This window comes from Tamandua tetradactyla, chromosome 7 (genome assembly GCF_023851605.1).
Source record: "Tamandua tetradactyla isolate mTamTet1 chromosome 7, mTamTet1.pri, whole genome shotgun sequence".
Taxonomy (NCBI): Eukaryota; Metazoa; Chordata; class Mammalia; order Pilosa; family Myrmecophagidae; genus Tamandua; species Tamandua tetradactyla.
Genome location: NC_135333.1, coordinates 92,661,605 through 92,681,962, shown reverse-complemented (window position 1 = coordinate 92,681,962; position 20,358 = coordinate 92,661,605). Strand labels below are relative to the sequence as shown.

The 20,358-nt window shown below is 36.7% G+C and overlaps 1 protein-coding gene across 4 annotated transcripts in view; it reads left to right on the top strand.

The window, feature by feature from the left end:
• ERGIC2 (ERGIC and golgi 2) overlaps nt 1–20,358 on the top strand; it is an 88,185-nt gene that overhangs the window by 24,529 nt on the left and 43,298 nt on the right. For all 4 annotated transcript variants that reach the window (XR_013179618.1, XR_013179619.1, XM_077170428.1 and 1 more), the window contains exon 6: nt 17,242–17,282. Coding sequence is in view for 2 of the 4 variants with exons in the window: in XM_077170428.1 (XP_077026543.1) it covers nt 17,242–17,282 (41 nt within the window). In the remaining 2 variants the exon portion in view is untranslated. The remainder of the gene's footprint in view (nt 1–17,241; nt 17,283–20,358) is intronic.

The window sequence follows — 20,358 nt, the reverse complement described above, 5'->3', positions numbered from 1 at the left end:
ATAGGATTTAACACATGAATATGAATGCTGAATTTTTAAATTGATATCTCTTTTAGTCTCTAGTATCTTAGAGCAGCTAGAAGTAAAAACCTAAAATTGTGGAATTGTAACCCATGTCAAACTTTGAAATCTATTGTACCACTAATTGTGGTGCCGTGCTTTGAAATTTATTGCTTTTTTGTATATATAGTATTTTTCACAAAAAAGAAAGGAAAAAAAAGTCGATTTTGGAGATTGAAAAAATACTTAAGCCTTCTAGCCTCCTGTATTCTGGAGCAGCAAGAAGGAAAAACCTGGATAACCCATGACAAACTCTGGAATCTGCCCTGTAACTACCTGTTGAAGAGTGCTTTGAAGACTATTGCTTTTTTATTTCTTTGCTTTGTATATATGTTATACTATACAATAAAAAGGTTAAAAAATTTTTCATTCTTATTTTTTTAATATATACTCTGAATATTAAAAACCTAACCCAAATAACTTTATTGGCTTCCAAACCATGACACACAGAATACTTAACTACTTTGCTAGTTACTATTATATTTGGTTTCTACTACTTTATTTAAAGAATGATAGTGAAATGAGGAATGTACATATATCTACTTTTAGTCATTCCTTTTTTGTAAGCTGAAAAAAATTTGGTACAGAAAAGAGAGTTTTTGGATTAAAGATGCAGAAAAAGTAAGGGTAAAAATTTGGCTTATTGGACAGGAAAAGAAAAGCCTAATTTGTAAAGTTATCTTTTATAGATATTTGATACCTGTTTAAACAAGACTGTGGGGTTTTTCCTCCTTCTAATACGAATGTATGTCCATAAATAGTATGTTACGGATAGATTTTTATGGATAAGTTTTGTGTCTCCAACTGGTTTTTAAGTCTTTAGGTCAAAGACTTTGTCTTGTTCTGTGTTGTCATTGTCTGGCAGTGAAGGTCACATGTGTTCAAGAAATGTTTATTAATTGGGCTTAATTCATAATGAGAAATTCCTCTCCTGAGGTTTTTCAAGAGAAAATATACCAGGTTTTGCTCTTATTAGTAATGATACTATATTCTTCTTGTCATTGAGAGAACCTCTGTTACCATAGAAATAGGTTGCTGATGAGAGCACCTTTGTCCCCTCAAGTATTGGTGAGACTAAATATTATATCCTGTACTTCCCTTATATTACTTAATTTTTACCATTGTTATGTTTCCTATAGTCAGTAATTATCTTTCCTGAATATTGAGAAGAAAACCTGTTTGAAGATTGTTGTTAGTAGAGCTCTGATGTTATTGCTGTGATTTGGAGGAGGCAGCATTGAGCTAGAAAACACTTTCTTTCCCTCACATTCAGATATATATATTTCAGTACTGTTAATTTATGTTCACAGTGTTATGCTCCCGTCATCACAAACCATTACCAAAACATTTCCTTCATTCCAAAAAGGAACCTATACATTTTAAGCCTTAACTTCCCGTTCCCTAACCCTACCCCATCTCCTGGTAACCTGTATTCTAGATTCTGACTTTTTGAATTTACTTTTTGTAATTATTTCACTCAGCACGATGTATTCAGATTCATCCATGTTGGTACAAGTATTAAGACTTCATTCCTTTTTATGGCTGAATAATATTCCATTGTAGGTTTATATCACACTTTGTTTATTCTTTCATTGGTTAATGGACACTTGAGTTCCTTCTATCTTTTGGCAATTTGAGTAATACTTCTGTGAACATTGGTGTGAAAATAATCTTCACATCCTTGCTTTTAATTATTCTGTGTATATACGTATTAATGGGATTGCAGGGTCATATGGTAATTCTATCCTTAGCTTTCTGAGGAACTGCCAAACTGTCGTCCACAGTGACTGTAACAGTTTTGCATTGCCACCAGCAATGAAAGTGTGTTCCTATTTTTCTGTGTCTTTTCCAACACATGTAATTTTCCATTTTTTAATAACAACCTTTCTAATGGTTGTGAAATGGTCTCTCACTGTGATTTTGGTTTTTATTTCATGTGCTTTTTGGCCACATGTTTATCTTCGTTGGAGAGATGTCTATTCAAGTCTTTTGCCCATTTTTTAATTGGGTTGTTTTTCTTTTTGTCATTAAGTTGAAGGTTTCTTCATATATTCTACATATTAAAACTTTGTCAGATACCTGGTTTCCAAATATTTTCTCCCTTTGTATATGTTTTCATTTTACTTTCAGGATGAAGTCTTTTGAGGCACAAAAGTTTTTAATCTTGATGAGGTCCCATTTATCTTATTTTGTTGTCATTGCTTGTACTTTGGATGTAAAGTTTAAGAAACAAGGTCCTGAAGATGTTTCCCTATGTTTTCTTCTAGAAGTTTGATAATTCTAGGTCTTATATTTATATCTTTGATCCATTTTGAGTTGATTTTTGTATGTTGTGTTTTAGTTTGTTAATGCTGTTAAAATGCAATATACTAGAAATGAAATGGCTTTTAAAAAGGGAATTTATTTAGTTACAAGTTCACAGTTTTAAGGTCATAAAAATGTTCGAACTAAGACATCCAGAAAAAGTCACCTCGACTCAAGAAAGGCTGATCTGGGAAGGCACATGGCGTTTGCTGATCCTTGTTCTCGGTTCTGTTACTTCCAACTGCTGATGCTAGTAGTTTCCTCTCTAAGTGTCTGTGAGCTTTCACTTAGCTCCTTTGGCACACATCTCTTGGTTCTGCCTTGCTTAGCATCTCATGGGAAGGCATATGGCGATGTCTGCTGGGCTCTGGATTTCTAAACCAGTCCCTGTCTAAGCATCTCTGTCGGTACTCCAAGCATCTCCAGATGTCTGCATCTCTGTGGGCTCTGAAGCAGCTGTGTCTTCTCCAAAATGTCTCCCCTTTTAAAGGACTCTAATAAACTAATAAAGATCCACCTTGAGTATGTGAAGTCACATCTCCATCTAATCAAAAGGCCACACCCACAGTTGAGTGTGTCACATCTCCAAGGAAACAATCCACAATTTCCATGCCCACATGATGGATCAGGAAAAACGACATGGCTTTTTCTGGAGAATGTAACAGCTTCAAACCGGCATAAGGTATGAGGTTGGTCCTACTGTTTTTGCAAATGGAGATCTAATTTTCCTAGCACCATTTGTTGAAGAAGCTGTTCTTTCCCAGTTCAGTGTGAGATAAATATCTAGTTAAATCAGATTTTACTAAAAGGGGTTTAACAATAACTATACCAACAATTAATAGTCTTTTCTTTCCTGAGATCTCAGTAAAAGCACTTTAAAGCTCTCTTAGCTATGACCTCTAGAATTTAACTCCAAATTTTATATAATGAAATGCTACCCTCTTAAGTTGTAAATTTCAGACATTATCTATTGTCTGTCTTTGCCGGCAGTTGGGAATTTAGCTCTTTGGCTCTTCCTTGACCTATGACACTTTGTCTGCTTTCCTGCATCAACATTTGGTTACAATCAAGATATATAAAAATATGAATTAAATTATTTGTCATATTTACATTATTATTACTGTCAATACTGTTCACTACTGAACCATATGGTGTATGGGGATTATTTTCTGTGTAATTCTTTTCCATGAAGTTCTGTAGTTTGTTGATAAGATATTACTTAATCCCCTTGCTATTATTTTTGTATAATTCTTTTCTCATGAAAGTTCTGTAATTTGGGTTCATAAGATTTTACTTAATCTCCTTGGTTTGAGCCTTATACTTTCCCATCTCCTCCAGTGATTCTGTATCCACAGTCTCTCCAGTTATACTGAAGAATTCAGTTAGCCTCCCTATTTTTAGACTGTTTTATCTTTGGAATCCACAGTGGCTCATGCATTGACATGCTTAACCTGTTTAAATGTCTTTTTGGGTTAATTTAGCTTCCTCTTGACAGCACTTAAGTTAGAACTTCCTACCTGCTTTCATTACCTATTCCCGTATATACTTAAAAAAAATACATTGTGCTTATATGTATATATGCGTGTGTGTGTGAGTGTGTATGAACAGTCACCATTTTATCCATTTTTAAGCATATAATTCACTGATATTGATTACACAATGTTGTACTGCCACCAATACATACATTACCAAAACTTTTTCATCATCCTAAACAGAAACCTGTACCCTTAAGCAGTAATTTCCCATCTTTCCATTCCCCCTTACCCTGGGCCCCTAGTAACCTCTAATCTACTTTCTATGAATTTGTTTTATCTAGATATTTCATGTCAGTGGAATCATACGATATTTGTCCTTTTGTGACTTGTAGCTTATTTCACTTAGCATAGTGTTTTCAGAGTTCATCCTCATTGTAACATGAATAAACACTTCGTTCCTTTTAATGGCATATGCATTTTGTTTATCCATTCATTGGTTGATGGACACTTGAGTTGTTTCCATCTTTAGCTATTGTGAATAGTGGTAATCTGAAATTTGGTATACAAATATCTGACTGAATTCCCGTTTTCATTTCTTTAGAGTGGAATTGGGAGGTCATATGGTAATTCTATGTTTAATTTTTTGAGGAACAACCAAACTGCTTTCCACAGTGCCTTAGCACCATTTTACATTCCCATCAGCATTGTATAAGAATTCCAGTTTCTCCATATCCTTGCTAATGCTTCATCTTTCCTTTTTTCAAATAATAGCCATCTTAGTGGGTACAAAAGTAGTACCTAGTGGTTTTCATTTTCATTTCCCTAGTGGCTACTAATGTTAATCATCCTTTTAAATGTTTATTGGCTGTTTATATAGCCCCTTTGCATAAGTTGCTAATAAAGTCATTTATCCATTTTTTAACTGGGTTGTTTATCTTTTTTGTTTTTGAGTTGCATTATATATTCTGAATATCAACACTATTCAAATTTCTGAATTCCAACTATTCTCTTGCATTCTGTAACTTACCTTTTTACTTTCTTGAATGTCATTTGATGTACATAAGTTTTAAATTTTGGTAAAGTGCAGCTTATCCATTTTTTCTTTTGTTGCCTTCGTTTTTGTTATGTATCTTAAGAACCCATTGCTGAATAACAGGTCCTGAAGAGGTTTTCCTCTGATTACTTTTATACTTCTCTGGTTTTACCTCTTATATCTAGGTTACTAACCACTTTGAGTTTAACTTTTGAATACTGTGAGGTAAGGGGGCAATCTCATTTTCCTGTGTGTAGAAAACCAGTTTTCCCAGCACCAATTGTTAAAATACTATTCTTTCCTTATTGAGTGAACTTGGTGTTCTTGTCAGAATTCATTGATCTTAGATATGTGGGTTTATATATGGAATTTCAATTCTATTCTGTTGATCTGTGTGTCTCTCTTTATGCGAGTACCACATTATTTTGATTACTATGGCTTTGTAATAAGTTTTGAAATCAGAAAGTGTGTCCTCCAACGTTCTTTTTCAAGATTGTTTTGACTACTTGGAGCCCCTTGTCTTTACATATAAATTTGATGATTGGTTTTTCCATTTCTGCCAAAAAGGCTTCTGGAATTTTTTTGGGAATGGTACCTTGGGTATTGTTGGCATTGTAATAATGTTAAGTTTTCTAGTCATGATACAAGATGTATCTCAATAGATTGAAGGCATCTGCTGAATTCTTTAATTTCTTTTAGCAAATGTACAAGTCTTTTGCATTCTTGGTTAAATTTGTTCCCAGATACATCATTCATTTAGATGCAGTTGTAAATGGAATTGTTTTCTTTATTTCCTCTTCACATTGCTCATTGTTGGTATACAGGAAAAAACGGATTTTGTTGTATTAATCTTGTACCACATCACTTTGTTGAAATTTGTTCATTACCTCTAGTAGCTTGCTGGTAGGTTCTTAAGGCTTTTCTATATGTAGAATTATGCTATGTATCTGCAAATATAGTTTTACTACTTTTGAATTTTGTCATGGTCAGGTTCATGTGTCAGCTTGGCCATGTGTTACCTTTTTGTCTGCTTAGGCAAGTGCTGGCCTGTCTTTTGCTATGAGGACATTTCATAGAATTAAATCATGATCGTGTCCACTACACCCACAGCTGGTTCCATTTGTAATCAGCCAAGCGGAGTGTCTTCTTTAATGAGTGATTCTTAATCTGATCACTGGAAGCCTTTTAAGGAAGATTTAGAAGAGACAGATTCTCTTCTACTTTGGCTGGCTAGCCGCTCCTGTGGAGTTCATGCAGAGCCTCCATCGGAATTGTCAACTTCACAGCCTGTCCTACAGATTTTGGACTCTACGTTCCCACGGTTACATGAGACAATTTTATAAATTTTGTATTTACGAATATTTCCTGTTGATTCTGTTTCTCTAGAGAACCGTAACTAATACAACGTGGTACCAGGAATGGTTCTTAAGAAACAGAATCTTAAAAATGGGTTTTTATGAATGGTTTTCTACTCTGACTGAACTCAGAGGCACTGAGGACTCTGATGCCCATAATCAGAATGGCATTGTCAGTCTGTGGTGTGAGTTGGCAAAAGAGATAGTCAAAACATCGCCATTCAATTCTTCTAATGCTTCACTTGTATGAAGCCAGGCTCTGGGGGATAATGTTTTTGACACCTTTACAGAGTTTTGTGGAATTAGAAAGTATAGAGATATTGGCTGGTTGCTGTTAGATACACTGTATACATTAATGAGTGAAAGGGATGAGCTTAAGGCTTCAAACGAGAAGTTTAAGTGCCATCTGACAGATGTAGATGATTCTATGAGTGTCCTGAAGGAAAATCTTATTTCCTGTACCTGTAGACTTGAGATTTCCGAAATCAGACTCAGAATCTTATTGTTAGAGTAGCAACTTTACACTTTTAATTGATATCTCAGTCTTGGATGGTGTCTGCCGTTAAAGTGAGGGCATTGATTGAAAAGGAGTAGACCTTGAAAAATGGGATGGCAACATATGGATGGATAATGATGATGGTGGTGAGGTTAAAACCCTAGGTCATGATAGCACTGTAATAGTCTGCCCTGAGGACATAGTTGCCCCACCTCCAGCCTGCCTTGAGCAGTTGGTCACCATCTGAAGGAATTAGCTCTAGAGTGATTAATCCTGTTCAACCAGATGAAACTACAAATGAATGTTCTGAAGCAATTGCTTGAAAGAGACTTTTAATTCTTTTCATGACCCACCCTGACCACCCCTCATTTCTTCCAGACCTATAAGTGACTGAAGTCCCAACAGACCCCTAAAGGTGAGGTCCAAAGTATCACACATGAGGAGGTACATTATATTCCAAAAGAACTGTGTGAGTTTTCCAATTTATATAGACAGAAATCAGAGGAATATATGTAGCAATGGATTTTAAGGCTGTGGGATAATGGTGGGAGAAATATAAGGCTGGATCAGGCTGAATTTATTGATATGGACCCACTAAGCAGAGATTCTGCATTCAGTGTTATACCTTGAGGGGTTAGAAAAGGCATTAACAGTTTGTTTGGATGGTTGGCTGAAACGTGGATCAAAAGGTGGCCAACATTACCTGAGGTTGAAATGCCAAAACTGCCCTGGTATAAGGTAGATGAGGGGATCCAGAGGCTTAGGGAGATCAGAATGTTAGAGTGGATTTATCTTTCAAAGCCTGCTCTTTTACTCCGGGAATGTCCGGAGGATGCACCTTTTACCAGAACAGTGAGAAATAAATTTGTGAGACTAGTGCTGTGTTAGTTAGATTCAGTTGTCAACTTGGCCAGGTGACAATACCTAATCTTGTTGCTGCGGACATAAGCCAACGGTATGTGAACCTCATCTGTTGCCAATTACATCTGCAGTCAGCTAGGAGGCGTGTCTGCTGCAATGAGTGACGTTTGACTTAATTGGCTGGTGCTTAAATGAGAGATTGCAATGTGGCACAGCCTAAGCAGCTCGGCGTTCCTCATCTCAGCACTTGCAGCTCAGCCCAGGCCTTTGGACCAGGGAAAGTTGTTGGAACCCAGGGGCCTGGAGAGAAGACCAGCAGAGACCCTCCTGTGCCTTCCACGTAAGAAAGAACCTCAGTGAAAAGTGAGCTGCCTTTCCTCTGAAGAATCAACAAAATAAATCCCCTTTTATTAAAAGCCAATCTGTCTCTGGTGTGTTGCATTCCGGCAGCTAGCAAACTAGAACAAGTGCCATCATCACTGAAGAGCTCTGTAGTTGCACTTCTCTGTAGGTCAGATATTTTTGTGGGAACAGCTGTCACTGAGCTGGAATCCTTAAACACAGTGGGGATGATCAGATCCCTGGTTGGTAGAAGTCAGGTGGCAACACTTAATCACCAAAGACAGGGTGGATGTGGCTGTTATAATAGACAGCAAATTCAGAGCAGGGGTTAAAATAATCTGACTCGCAGAGATTTGTGGCAATGGCTAGTAAATTATGGAGTTCCTAGAAATAGAATAGAAGGACAGTCTACTTAATTTTTGTTTGAGCTGTATAAACAAAAGAGTTCTAGGTCGAGTGAACAGAAGTCTAACTTGAATTACAAGAATAGAATCACGGCCCCTTAATCAATTTCCAAACTTGAGACAGTTTACAGACCCAGAGACCCTTGAATGAAGTGGAGGCCAGGTCCCTTTGGGGTAGAGCTCTGTTACACTGCCACAAGTCTATACTGTTAATCTGCTTCCAAGCCTTTCCCAAGGAGACCGACGGCCTTTTACCAGGGTAACTGTGCACTGGGGAGAAGGAAATGATAAAATATTTCAGGCATTATTAGACACTGGTTCAGAAGTGACATTAATTCCAGGGAACCCAAAATGTCACTATGATCCACCAGTCAGAGTGGGAGCTTATGGAGGTCAAGTGATCAATGGAGTTTTAGCTCAGGTCCGTCTCACAGTGGGTCCAAGGGGCCCCAACCCATTTTGTAGTTATTTGCCTAGTTTCAGAATGCAAATTGAAATAGACATATTGAGAAACTAGCAGAATCCCCACATTGGCTCTTTAACTCATGCAGTGAGGGCTATTATGGTGGGAAAAGCCAAGTGGAAGCCATTAGAGCTGTCCCTACCTAGCAAAATAGTAAATCAGAAGCAATACTGGATTCCTGGAGGGATTACGGAGACTACTGCCACTCTTAAGGACTTGAAAATTGCAGGGGTGCTGATTCCCACCATATCTCCATTCAATTCTCCTATTTGGCCTGTGCAGAAAACAGATGGATCTTGGAGGATGACAGTGGATTATTGTAAGCTCAACCAGGTGGTAACTCCAATTGCAGCTACTGTTCCAGATTTGATATCATTGCTTGAGCAAATTAATACATCCCCTGGTACCTGGAATGCAGATACTGATCTCGCAAATGCTTTTCTCTCAATACCTGTTAGTAAGGACCACCAGAAACAGTTTGCTTTCAGCTGGCAAGGTCAGCAATATAACTTCACTGTCCTACCTCAGGGGTATATAAACTCTCCAGCCCTATGTCATAATCTTATCTGCAGGAACCTTGATCATTTCTCCCTCCCACAAGACATCACACTGGTCCATTATATTGATATTATGCTGATTGGGCCAAGTGAGCAAGATGTAGCAACTATTCTAGACTTACTGGTAAGGCGTTTGCGTGTCAGAGGATGGGAGATAAATCCAACAAAAATACACAGGCCTTCCACCTCAGTGACATTTCTAGGTGTCCAGTAGTGTGGAGCAAGTCAAGATATTCCTTCTAAGGTGAAGAATAAGTTGCTGCATCTGGCCCCTCCTACAACCAAAAAAGAGGCACAATTCCTAGTTGGTCTGTTTGGATTTTGGCAACAACATAATCCTCATTTGGGTGTGCTACTCTGGCCAATTTATCAAATAACCAGAAAAGCTGCTAATTTTGAGTGGGGACCTGAACAAGAGGAGGCTCTGCGAACAGGTCCAGGCTGCTGTACAAGCTGCTCTGCCACTTGGATCATATAATCCAGTGGATCCAATGGTGTTGGAAGTGTCAGTGGCAAATAGAGATGCTGTCTGGAGCCTTTGCACGCGCCTATGGGAGAATCACAATGCAGACCCCTAGGATTTTGGAGCAAAGCCTTATCATCTGCTGCAAATAACTGCTCTCCTTTTGAGCAACAGCTTTTGGCCTGCTACTGGGCCTTAGTAGAGACTGAATGCTTAACCTTGGGCCACCAAGTTACCATGAGACCTGAGTTGCCTGTCATGACCTGGATATTGTCTGACCCACCAAGCCATAAAGTTGGGCATGCACAGCAGCACTCCATCATAAAATGGAAGTGGTATATACAAGATATGACCAGAGCAGGTCCTGAAGGCACATGTGAATTACCTGAAGAAGTGGCCCAAATGCCCATGGTTCCCTCTCCTGCCACATTACCTTCTCTTCCCCAGACCAGAGCTGTGGCCTCTTGGGGAGTTCCTTACAGTGAATTGACTAAGGAAGAGAAAACTCGGGCCTGGTTTATAGATGATTCAGCACCATATGCAGGTACCACCTGAAAGTGGACAGCTGCAACACTACAACCCCTTTCTGGGGTGTCCTTGAAGGACAGTGGTGAGGGGAAATCCTCCCAGTGGGCAGAATTTTGAGCAGTGCACTTGGTTGTTCATTTTGCTTGGAAGAACTGGCCAGAGGTGTGTTTGTTTACTGACTCATGGGCTGTTGTTGCTAATTGTTTGGTTGGATGGTCAGGGACTTGGAAAGAAAATAATTGGAAAATTGGTGACAGAGGTCTGGGAAGAGGTATGCGGATAGACCTTTCTGAGTTGGCTATAAAAACATGAAGATATTTGTGTCCCATGTGAATGTGCACCAGAGGATGCCTTCAGCAGAGGAAGGTTTTAATAATCGAGTGGATAAGATGACCCGTTCTGTGGATACCAGTCAGCCTCTTTCCCCAGCAACTCTTGTCATTGCCCAATGGGCTCATGAACAAAGTGGTCATGATGGTAGGAATAGAGATTATGCATGGGCTCAGCAACAAGGACTTCCTCTCAACAAGGCTGACCTGGCTAAGCCACTGCTGAGTACCCAGTCTGCCAGCAGCAAAGATCCACACTCAGCCCTGATATGGCACCATTCCCTGAGGTGATCAGCCAGCTACATGGTGGCAGGTTGATTTCATTGGAACACTCCCTTCATGGAAGGAGCAGCAGTTTGTTCTAACTGGAATAGACACATACTCTGAATATGGGTTTGTTTTCCCTGCACACAATGCTGCCAAAACTACCATCCGTGGGCTTACAGAATGCCTTATCTATCGTCATGGTATTCCACACAGCATTGCTTCTGATCAGGGAACACACTTCACAGCAGGTTTGGGAATGGGCACATGTTCATGGAATTATCTGGTCTTACCATGTTCCCCATCATCCAGCAGCAGCTGGATTGATAGAAAGGCTGAATGACCTTTTGAAAACTCAATTATGTTTCCAATTAGGTGGCAATACCTTGAAGAGCTCAGATAATGTTCTCCAGGAAGCTGAGTGTGCTCTGAATCAGCATCCACTGTATGGTGCTGTTTCTCCCATAGCCAGGATCCATGGGTCCAGGAACCAAGTGGTGGAAATGGGAGTGACACCACTCACTATTACCCCTAGTGATCCACTAGGAAAATTTTTGCTTCCTGTCCGCACAAGCCTGAGCTCTGCTGATCTACAGGTTTTAGTTCCAAAAGGGGGAGTGCTTCCACCAAGAGAAGCAACAATGATTCCACTGAATTGGAATCTAAGACTGCTACCTGGTCACTTTGGGCTGCTCATGCCTCTGGATCAACAAGCCATGAGGGGATTACATTACTGGCTAAGGTGATTGACCCTGACTATCGGGGGAAAATAGGGCTGTAGTTTCACAGTGGAGGTAAGGAAGAGTTTTTCTGGAATAGAGGGGACCCACTAAGGCGTCTTTTAGTATTACCATGCCCTGTCATTAAAATGAATGGAAAACTGCAACAACAATCCTGACTTGACTACCAATGGCTCTGAAACTACTGGGATGAAGGTTTGGGTCACCCCATGAGTCAAAGAACCACAGTGAGCTGAAGTAAAGGGAACATGGAATGGGTAGTGGAAGAAGGTAAACTACTACCACATGATCAGTTACAGAAAAGAGGACTGTAATGCTGTTTTGTTCCTGTTATACTATTTAAGTTATAAGAGATCAAGTTTAAGAATGAATATTGAGATGCTCAACTTCCCTGGCCATTAGAGAAATGCAAATCAAAACCACAATGAGATATCATCTCACACCTACCAGAATGGCCATTATCAACAAAACAGAAAATGACAAGTGCTGGAGAGGATATGGAGAAAGAGGCACACTGATCCACTGTTGGTGGGAATGTCAAATGGTGCAACCGCTGTGGAAGGCAGTTTGGTGGTTCCTCAAAAAGTTGAATATAGAATTGCCATATGACCTGGCAATACCATTGCTAGGTATCTACTCAAAGGACATAAGGGCAAAGACACAAACAGACATTTGTACACCAATGTTTATAGCAGCATTATTTACAATTGCAAAGAGATGGAAACAGCCAAAATGTCCATCAACAGACGAGTGGCTAAACAAACTGTGGTATATACATATGATGGAATATTATGCAACTTTAACACAGAATAAAGTTATGAAGTATGTAACAACAAGGATGGACCTTTAGGACATTATGCTGAGTGAGATTAGCCAGAAACAAAAGGACCAATACTGTATGGTCTCACTGATATGAACTGACATTAGTGAATAAACTTGGAATATTTCGTTGGTAATAGAGACCATCAGGAGATAGAAATAGGGTAAGACATTGGGTAATTGTAGCTGAAGGGATACAGACTGTGCAGCAGGACTGAATGTAAAAACCCAGAAATGGACAGCACAATACTACCTAACTGTAATATAATTTTGTTAAAGCACTGAATGAAGCTCATGTGAGAATGATAGAGGGAGAAGGACTGGGGGCATAAATGAAATCAGAAAGAAAGAAAGATGTTAAAGATTGAAATGGTATAATCTAGGAATGCCTAGAGTGTATAATAATAGAGACTAAATGTACAAATTTTAAAAATGTTCTTGCGTGAGGAAGAACAAAGGAATGTCATTACTGCAGGGTGCTGAAAATAGATGATAATTAATACTTTAAAATGTCACCTTATATGTGAGACTAAAGCAAAAAATGTTTATTTGTTACAAAATTTATATTTTGACTAGTGCATTTTCTAATGTAACTTATGTAGATAGTTTGATTGAACACCATAAGTACTTGGAATCTCAGGTAGGACATGAGATTTTGTTGGTTTGCCCAGAGTGGTGCCCTGATGAATCCCAGAGTGATTCGATCAGTGAGTGGAAAAGTATTTGCAAGCCCCCTTTGGGGAATGGAGAGAATGGGAAGAAATTCAGCTTCCCCAAGTTGAATTCTTGATATTCTCACAAGCAGTGTGGACAACCAAAGCTATAGGCTGAGCCCCCAGTCTTGGGGTTTGTTCATATGAAACTTAACCCCACAAAGGATAGGTCAAGTCTACTTAAAATTTAGACCTAAGAGTCACCCCCAAGAGAGCCTCTTTTATTGCTCAGATGTGGCCTCTCTCTCCAGCCAACACAACAAGCAGTCTCACCACCCTCCCCCTGTCTACGTGGGACATGACTCCCAGGGGTGTGGACCTTCCTGGCAACATGGGACAGAAATCCTAGAATGAGCTGAGACTCAGCATCAAGGGATTGAGAAAAACCCTAGAATGAGCTGGGACTTAGCATCAAGGGATTGAGAAAACCTTCTCGACCAAAAGGGGAAAGAGTGAAATGAGACAAAGTGTCAATGGCTGAGAGATTCCAAACAGAGTCGAGAGGTTATCCTGGAGGTTATTCTTATGCATTGAGTAAATATCACCTTGTTATTCAAGATGTAAAGGAGAGGCTGGAGGGAACTGCCTGAAAATGTAGAGCTGTGTTCCAGTAGCCATGTTTCTTGAAGATGATTGAATAATGATATAGCTTTCACAATGTGACTGTGTGATTGTGAAAACCTGGTATCTGATGCTCCTTTTATCTATTTTGTCAACAGATGAGTAGAATATATGGAGTAAAAATGAATAGGGGGAACAAATGTTAAAATAAATTTAGTTTGAAATTCTAGTGATCAGTGAAAGCGAAGGGGTAAGGGGTATGGTAGGTATAATTTTTTTTTTCTGTTTTCGTTTTATTTTTCTATTGTCTTTTTATTTCTTTTTCTGAATGGATGCAAATGTTTTAAGAAGTGATGAATATGCAACTAAGTGATGATATTGTGAATTACTGATTATCTTTGTTAATTTTTATTTCATTTGTTAATTTTTTAAATTAATAAATAAATTTAAAAAAAAAAAGAATGAGTATTACCTAAGGACTTGCACCCTATTCTATAGGAGAAATTTAATATGTTTCTGGTTATATGTAGGACAGTTGAATATTGTTAGGTGACAAAAAAAAAATGCGTCTTATTGTTTTCCATTTAGAATTTAGGTATGGTTTCAGGTGATGTGTATAGCTGCCAAGCTGGCAAGTAGTGGACTTTCATGGTCAGGTTCATGTGTCAACTTGGCCAAGGGGTGGTACCTGTTTGATTGGACAAGTACTGGCCTGTCTTTTGCTATGAGGACATTTCATAGAATTAAATCATGATCACTTCAACCACATCCATATCTGATTCCATTTGTAATCATCCAAGGTGAGTGCCCTATTTAATGAGTGGTGACTTAACCTAATCACTGCAAGCCTTTTAAAGAGGATTCAGAGGAGACAGGTTCTCTTCCTGCTTAGGCTGTCAAGCCTGTCCTGTAGAGTTCATGCAGACTCTCCATCGGAATTCTGTTTCACAGCTTGCCCTACAGATTTTGGACCCTGCGTTCCCATGTTTATATGAGACACTTTTATGAATTTTATATTTACGAATATTTCCAGTTGATTCTGTTTCTCTAGAGAACCTTAACTAATACAGATTTGAATGCCTTCTATTTCTTTCTCTTGTTTAATTGCTCTGGCTAGAACTTCCAGTACAATGTTGAATAACAGTGGTAACAGTGAACATCTTTGTCTTATTCCCAATCTTATGGAGAAAACTTTCTGTTTTTCACAACTGAGTATGATTTAGGTTATTTTTCATAAATGGTCTTTATCATTTGGAGGAAGTTCCTTCTGTTTCTACTTTTCTGAGTGTTTGTATCATGAAGGGGTGCCAGGATTTTGTCATTTGGCTTTTAGTCCTTGAATTGAGATGATCATGCATCTTTTCTCCCTTTATTTTATTAATATAGTGTATTATATTGACTTATTTTCTTATGTTGAATAACTTTGCATCCCTGGGACAAATTCCACTTGATTGTGGTATACAGTCTTCTCACTGTGCTTTTAGAAATAGTTCGTTATTATTGTATTGAGCATTTTTCCATCTTTATTATTAAGGGATGCTCGTCTATTGTTTTCTTGTGGTGTCTTTATCTGTCTTTGGTATCAAGTTAATGCTGGCCTCACAGAATGTGTTAGGAAGTGTTTTCTCCTCTTCAGTTCTTTGGAAGAGTTTGAAAACTATTTGCATTATATTTTATTGTCCTCTAAATGTTTGGTAGAGTTCACCAGTGAAGTCAGGTGGTTTTGAACTTTGCTTTATTGGGAAGTTTTGATTACTGATTCAATTTCTTGTTATTATTTCTTCTTGAGTCATTTAAGGCGATTTGTATGTTTCTAAGAATTTATCTATCTCATCTAGGTTATCTAATTTGTTGCCGTACTCATGCATATTCTTTCATGTTCCACACCTGAGTTATTGAAATTCTTGGTCTGCTCATGTTTCTTCTTCTGCTTTCTTTATCTTGATGTTAAATCTTTTTTTCCCTTCATTAATGTATTGTCATTTTGGTGGAGTTTGTAATTTACGAAATTTATCTAGAGAAGTTAAGTTTTAAGTCTCTAAAGCAAATGATTTACGGGTTCAATTCCTGGTGCCTGCCCATGTAAAAAATATATATATATTTATATATATAGCAAATGGCTTATTGTTTCCTGGACGCTCATTTCATTGAAGAAATTTCTTGCCTTTGGAACCTGACAGAGCTGGGTTTGTATCTTGACCTTTCTGTCTGTGATGTGGTTAAGATTTTAAACTGAGTTCCTGTTTCATTATATTCAAATAGGGGAGAAAAATAAAAAATTAACAAAGCTGTTTGAAGTTTGAGGTAATGAATTAAGTAGCATAGTACCTATTGCTAAGTAAGTACTCAGTAGTTCCTTCACAGCCTTGTCCTAAGCACTATACCTAAGCAGCTTGGGGAATTCAGGGGAAAGTCTGCAGTCTTTATTGTCATTATTTTACTTACAATATAACCAGGGATCAGGTTCAAGTCTTGTATATTGCAATGGTATACTGTGCAGATGTTAGCATTCTCTCTACATGCTGTGATGTGAAAATGGTTGGAAAGTATGTTACAGACAACTTCAGCAGGAAGAATAATCAAAGCAAACATCAGAATGATGGGGGAAATTAAATTTGGACTATGCAGATATATAGAATTTAGGTAGACCTGAGGATCATAGTTATAGGAAGGCAGCGTTTAGGTTGTTATAATCACAGAGGTAGAACTGTTTGGTAGTATGAAGGAATCTTCCAGTTTGATTGGAGAACAAAGGTTAGTTGAGAGAATAGTGGGTTATGATATCATTGTGTAGAACAATACTTTAAAAAGTAGAAGTCATATACTCTGATATATATTGGCTTTTTCTTACAAAATTGAGTTGTATGTATTGCCACAAACCATGAGAAGCTTGCACATTTCTCTGATTCTATAAGCACAGTCTGAATTTGAGTTGATATGAATGGTGCCTGGATAAAATTTCTTGACATCTTTGTGATTAATTTATTTGAAAATTACAGCAACATTAAGTACTTTCAAACTTCTTTTAAAAATTGTCCATTTCATCATGGTATTTTTCCAGCAAGAATATGGACCTTGGATGCTTGGGTATTATACTTAAAGCTATAGATCTATTTTTCAATTTTCTTTTCTTTTTCTTAAAGACTTTTGGGTTTCATGCTAGCATCATTTAGATGGTTTTAAGTCCTGAGACATCATTTTGTTTCTATGATAGATTTCTTACTTGGATCTATTCCTAAAAATATAGAGCACTGTAATAGGATAATATTTGTAATTAGTAAAATTCCTTTATGCTATTTTTGAATAAAATACAGTTTAAGTGTTTTGACTTCCGAAAGATAAATGTAAATGCTGAATACTTATTTTTAAGGACACCAAATTTGTGTTTCTTGTTGAAAGAAAAATTCTTTAAAAATGTTATATAAAACCAAGGTAATTTGATAATGCTAGTGATTATGTTTTCCTTCATTTCAGGCAATATTTGATCTTTCACCACAACAAAAAGAATGGCAGAGGTAATAAGTAAGCAGAGTATTGTGGTCCATAAAAAATATCTTGTGGAAGGACTTGGTCTTTTATCTGTTGTAAACTATTCATAGATTAATACATTTCTCTGGGCATTTCTTTGGGTGGAATATTAGCAGAATATAGTACGTTGCAGTTTCAAAAATCATAGCAGATCTTAGGAAATTCATGCATAATTTTCTTTTTTGTGTGTTTGGGTCATAAATTAATTTTAGTTTTTTAAAAATATATTTAGTTTAAATTTTAATTATAAAAATAATATGATTATTATTAAACATTGTATTTGAATAGGAAGGATTTAATGAAAATGCAAAAGTCTGCTCTTCATTTCCTAAATCTAGTGTCATTGTGTGACTAATAACCAGAGTTAAGTTTCTTGTATAGCCATATTAAAATTTTCTCTGCTTGTAAAATTTTCTGTATGTTTGTAGCTACACTTAAACACCTGTTTCCTAATAACCAAATGGATCATTCTGTACATTTGTTCTCTAACTTGCATTTTTGTGCCTAACCTGATATCTTTCTTTTTCAGTACATAAAAAGTCCATTCTGGGTACAGACTGTAGTTTATTTAGTTGCATTCTTAGCAATTGGCATATAAACTGCTACTGGGATTTTCATGTTATAAGCGATGTCATAGAACATCCTTGAATCTATTTCTTTGTGTAATTTGTGTAAATATATTTTTTTAAAGAAAATTTCTGGAAATGGAATTTCTATTTCAAACTATATTTAAGTCAGTTTTGTTAGTGCCATGTATCCTTTCAAATTATTGTTTCACTTTTATTACGAAATTGTATGACAGTGTTTCTGTACAACCTCACCAAGATAGGAATATAACCAGCCTTTTTTTTTAATGTTTGTTAATTTGATGGGTGAAAAATGTTATTTCATTTGTTTTAATTATCATTTCTTTATGAATCAATTAAAAATCTTCCTGTATTGTTTTTTCCCCATTTGTGTTTCCTTTTCTGTGAAACTTTTCATGTGGTTTTCCTATTTTACGTGCTTGTTGATCATTTTCTTAATTTTTAAGAGCTATTTGTAAATTAAGGAAATGAGCCTTTATGGTATTATATGTGTTTTTCCTCCTATATATTACAACTTTTTTTTTTTTTCTTTTTGGCTTCCTGGCATTGTCTTGTTCTTAGAAAGGCTTTACTCACTTTAAGATTATTATTTTTTAAAAAAAGTCACCCATTTTTTCTCCTGGTCTCTAAATACATTTCAAAGGTCTGTCTCTATTTTAATTTGACTTGACCAGTTTGGAAGATTTTAGTATGACGTTAAAATTGAATATAGTTGAACAAGAGCACTGAATACTAGGTGTACTCTAGGCTTTTAATTCTTTTAGTAGAAGGTCATCTAGAGATGAAATACTTTAATATAGAAATAATACAGTATTATTTCTTATTTCATTTGCAGTTTTTTTTAAGGGTTCAAGACTAGCAATTTGTAGGAGCAAAAATTGTTTTTACTATTAAAATGATAGGCATTTCGGGCAGGCCACTGTGGCTCAGCAAGCAGATTTCTCTCCTGCCATGCCAGAGACCCAGGTTCGATTCCCAGTGTCTTCCCATGCAAAAAAAAGTGATAGATGTTTCCCATCATCATAAAGTTTTCTATGTATCTGTATATATGGAATATTAGCTTGGGTATTTGTTGATATAGTTGAGGCAAAAGTTATCTGCACGTATAGTTTAGTGCCATCAGACTCTGTGCTCTGCCCAGCAATGAAAGTTGAATTTTAGAAAGAAAAGGCACACAAAATTAGAGAGCTCACAAATTTTGCTATCATTGCATCAAAATATTTCACACCTTTAGAAGTATAAGTCTATAAAGATGGGATCTGGTTTCTTGGAAGCATCTTACATTTTCATGTACTGTTTCTGAACAAATATTCTGAAGTAGTTCTTGAATGTCCCAGGGTCACCCAAGGCCAGACATGTTTCTGACTGTGTGCAACACAATGCTTTTTACCTTTACAAGTTGCTAAAATAGATTTAAATTTTCTCTCCATTGTTGTTCTGCTATCATAAAATATTGAAGATCCCAGTTGGTCTTTCTTTTTCTTTAATAATAAATCTGTTCCTCTGAACATAGCCTTTATAGTTTCTGTTTTTCATTTCTAAATTTAAGATTTACTTTGAAATGAATTTATAAAATAAAAATAACTTGTTATTTTGAATAAGCCTGTCTTAGCTATCTTCTAAATGGATGGTGCTTAAGTAGTTTATCTCTCACATGCAGTTCTAAAAAGTGTTTGTTTAATTATTACAAGGGGTGTGAAGTATGATCAGATTTACATTTGTTTTCATTTTTTACATGTTTATAATTTTTATGCTTGCTGAGTTAGAACTTTTCTGCAGATGACTGGGCATGTTAATTATTTTAAGATATAGATTTAAAATAGGTAAGATCAGACTGCAATTAAAGTTACACCGTGATTGTTATGTATGATGGGATACAGGAAACAACATGTCCCAATGATGGTAGAAGTGTTGGAAAGAGGAAACACTTTTATTCTTGGGTTTTTGTTTGTTTGTTTGTAATTAATAATTTCATAAGTCACTATGAAAATAAGAATTTTGTAAAAAAAAAAAGTCTTCAAGCAACTGGTTCTTTGTGTACTGTACGTATTTTAAAATAAAAGTCTAATATTGGTTCTCAAATGTATACTTTGTTCTCTATAATTTTATGCTTTATTATTTTCAAAAATTATAAGTAGAGGATAATATTTTAAGATGGAATTGTCTTAGAGTAAGTTTTTAGCTTTCTTAGAAAAGAGGACCACTAGTAATATTGAATGACTCTGTGGCCTGATTTGTAATGAGATAGGTGCGTTTGGTATGGGTTATACCCCAATAATCTTTCACTTCAAATCCATTGTATAGCCCCTTATTTGTTTTATTCTTTTTACTTCTAATACTTAATTTATGCCTTAGAGAAATTAAGAGTTTTCTAAATGCTGGTTGTACACATGAATGATGTATTAAGATGTCCAGTTGTGTAGAACCTCCTTGTTAATGAGTCATTATTGATGGGATCAGACAGGCTCATGAAGCC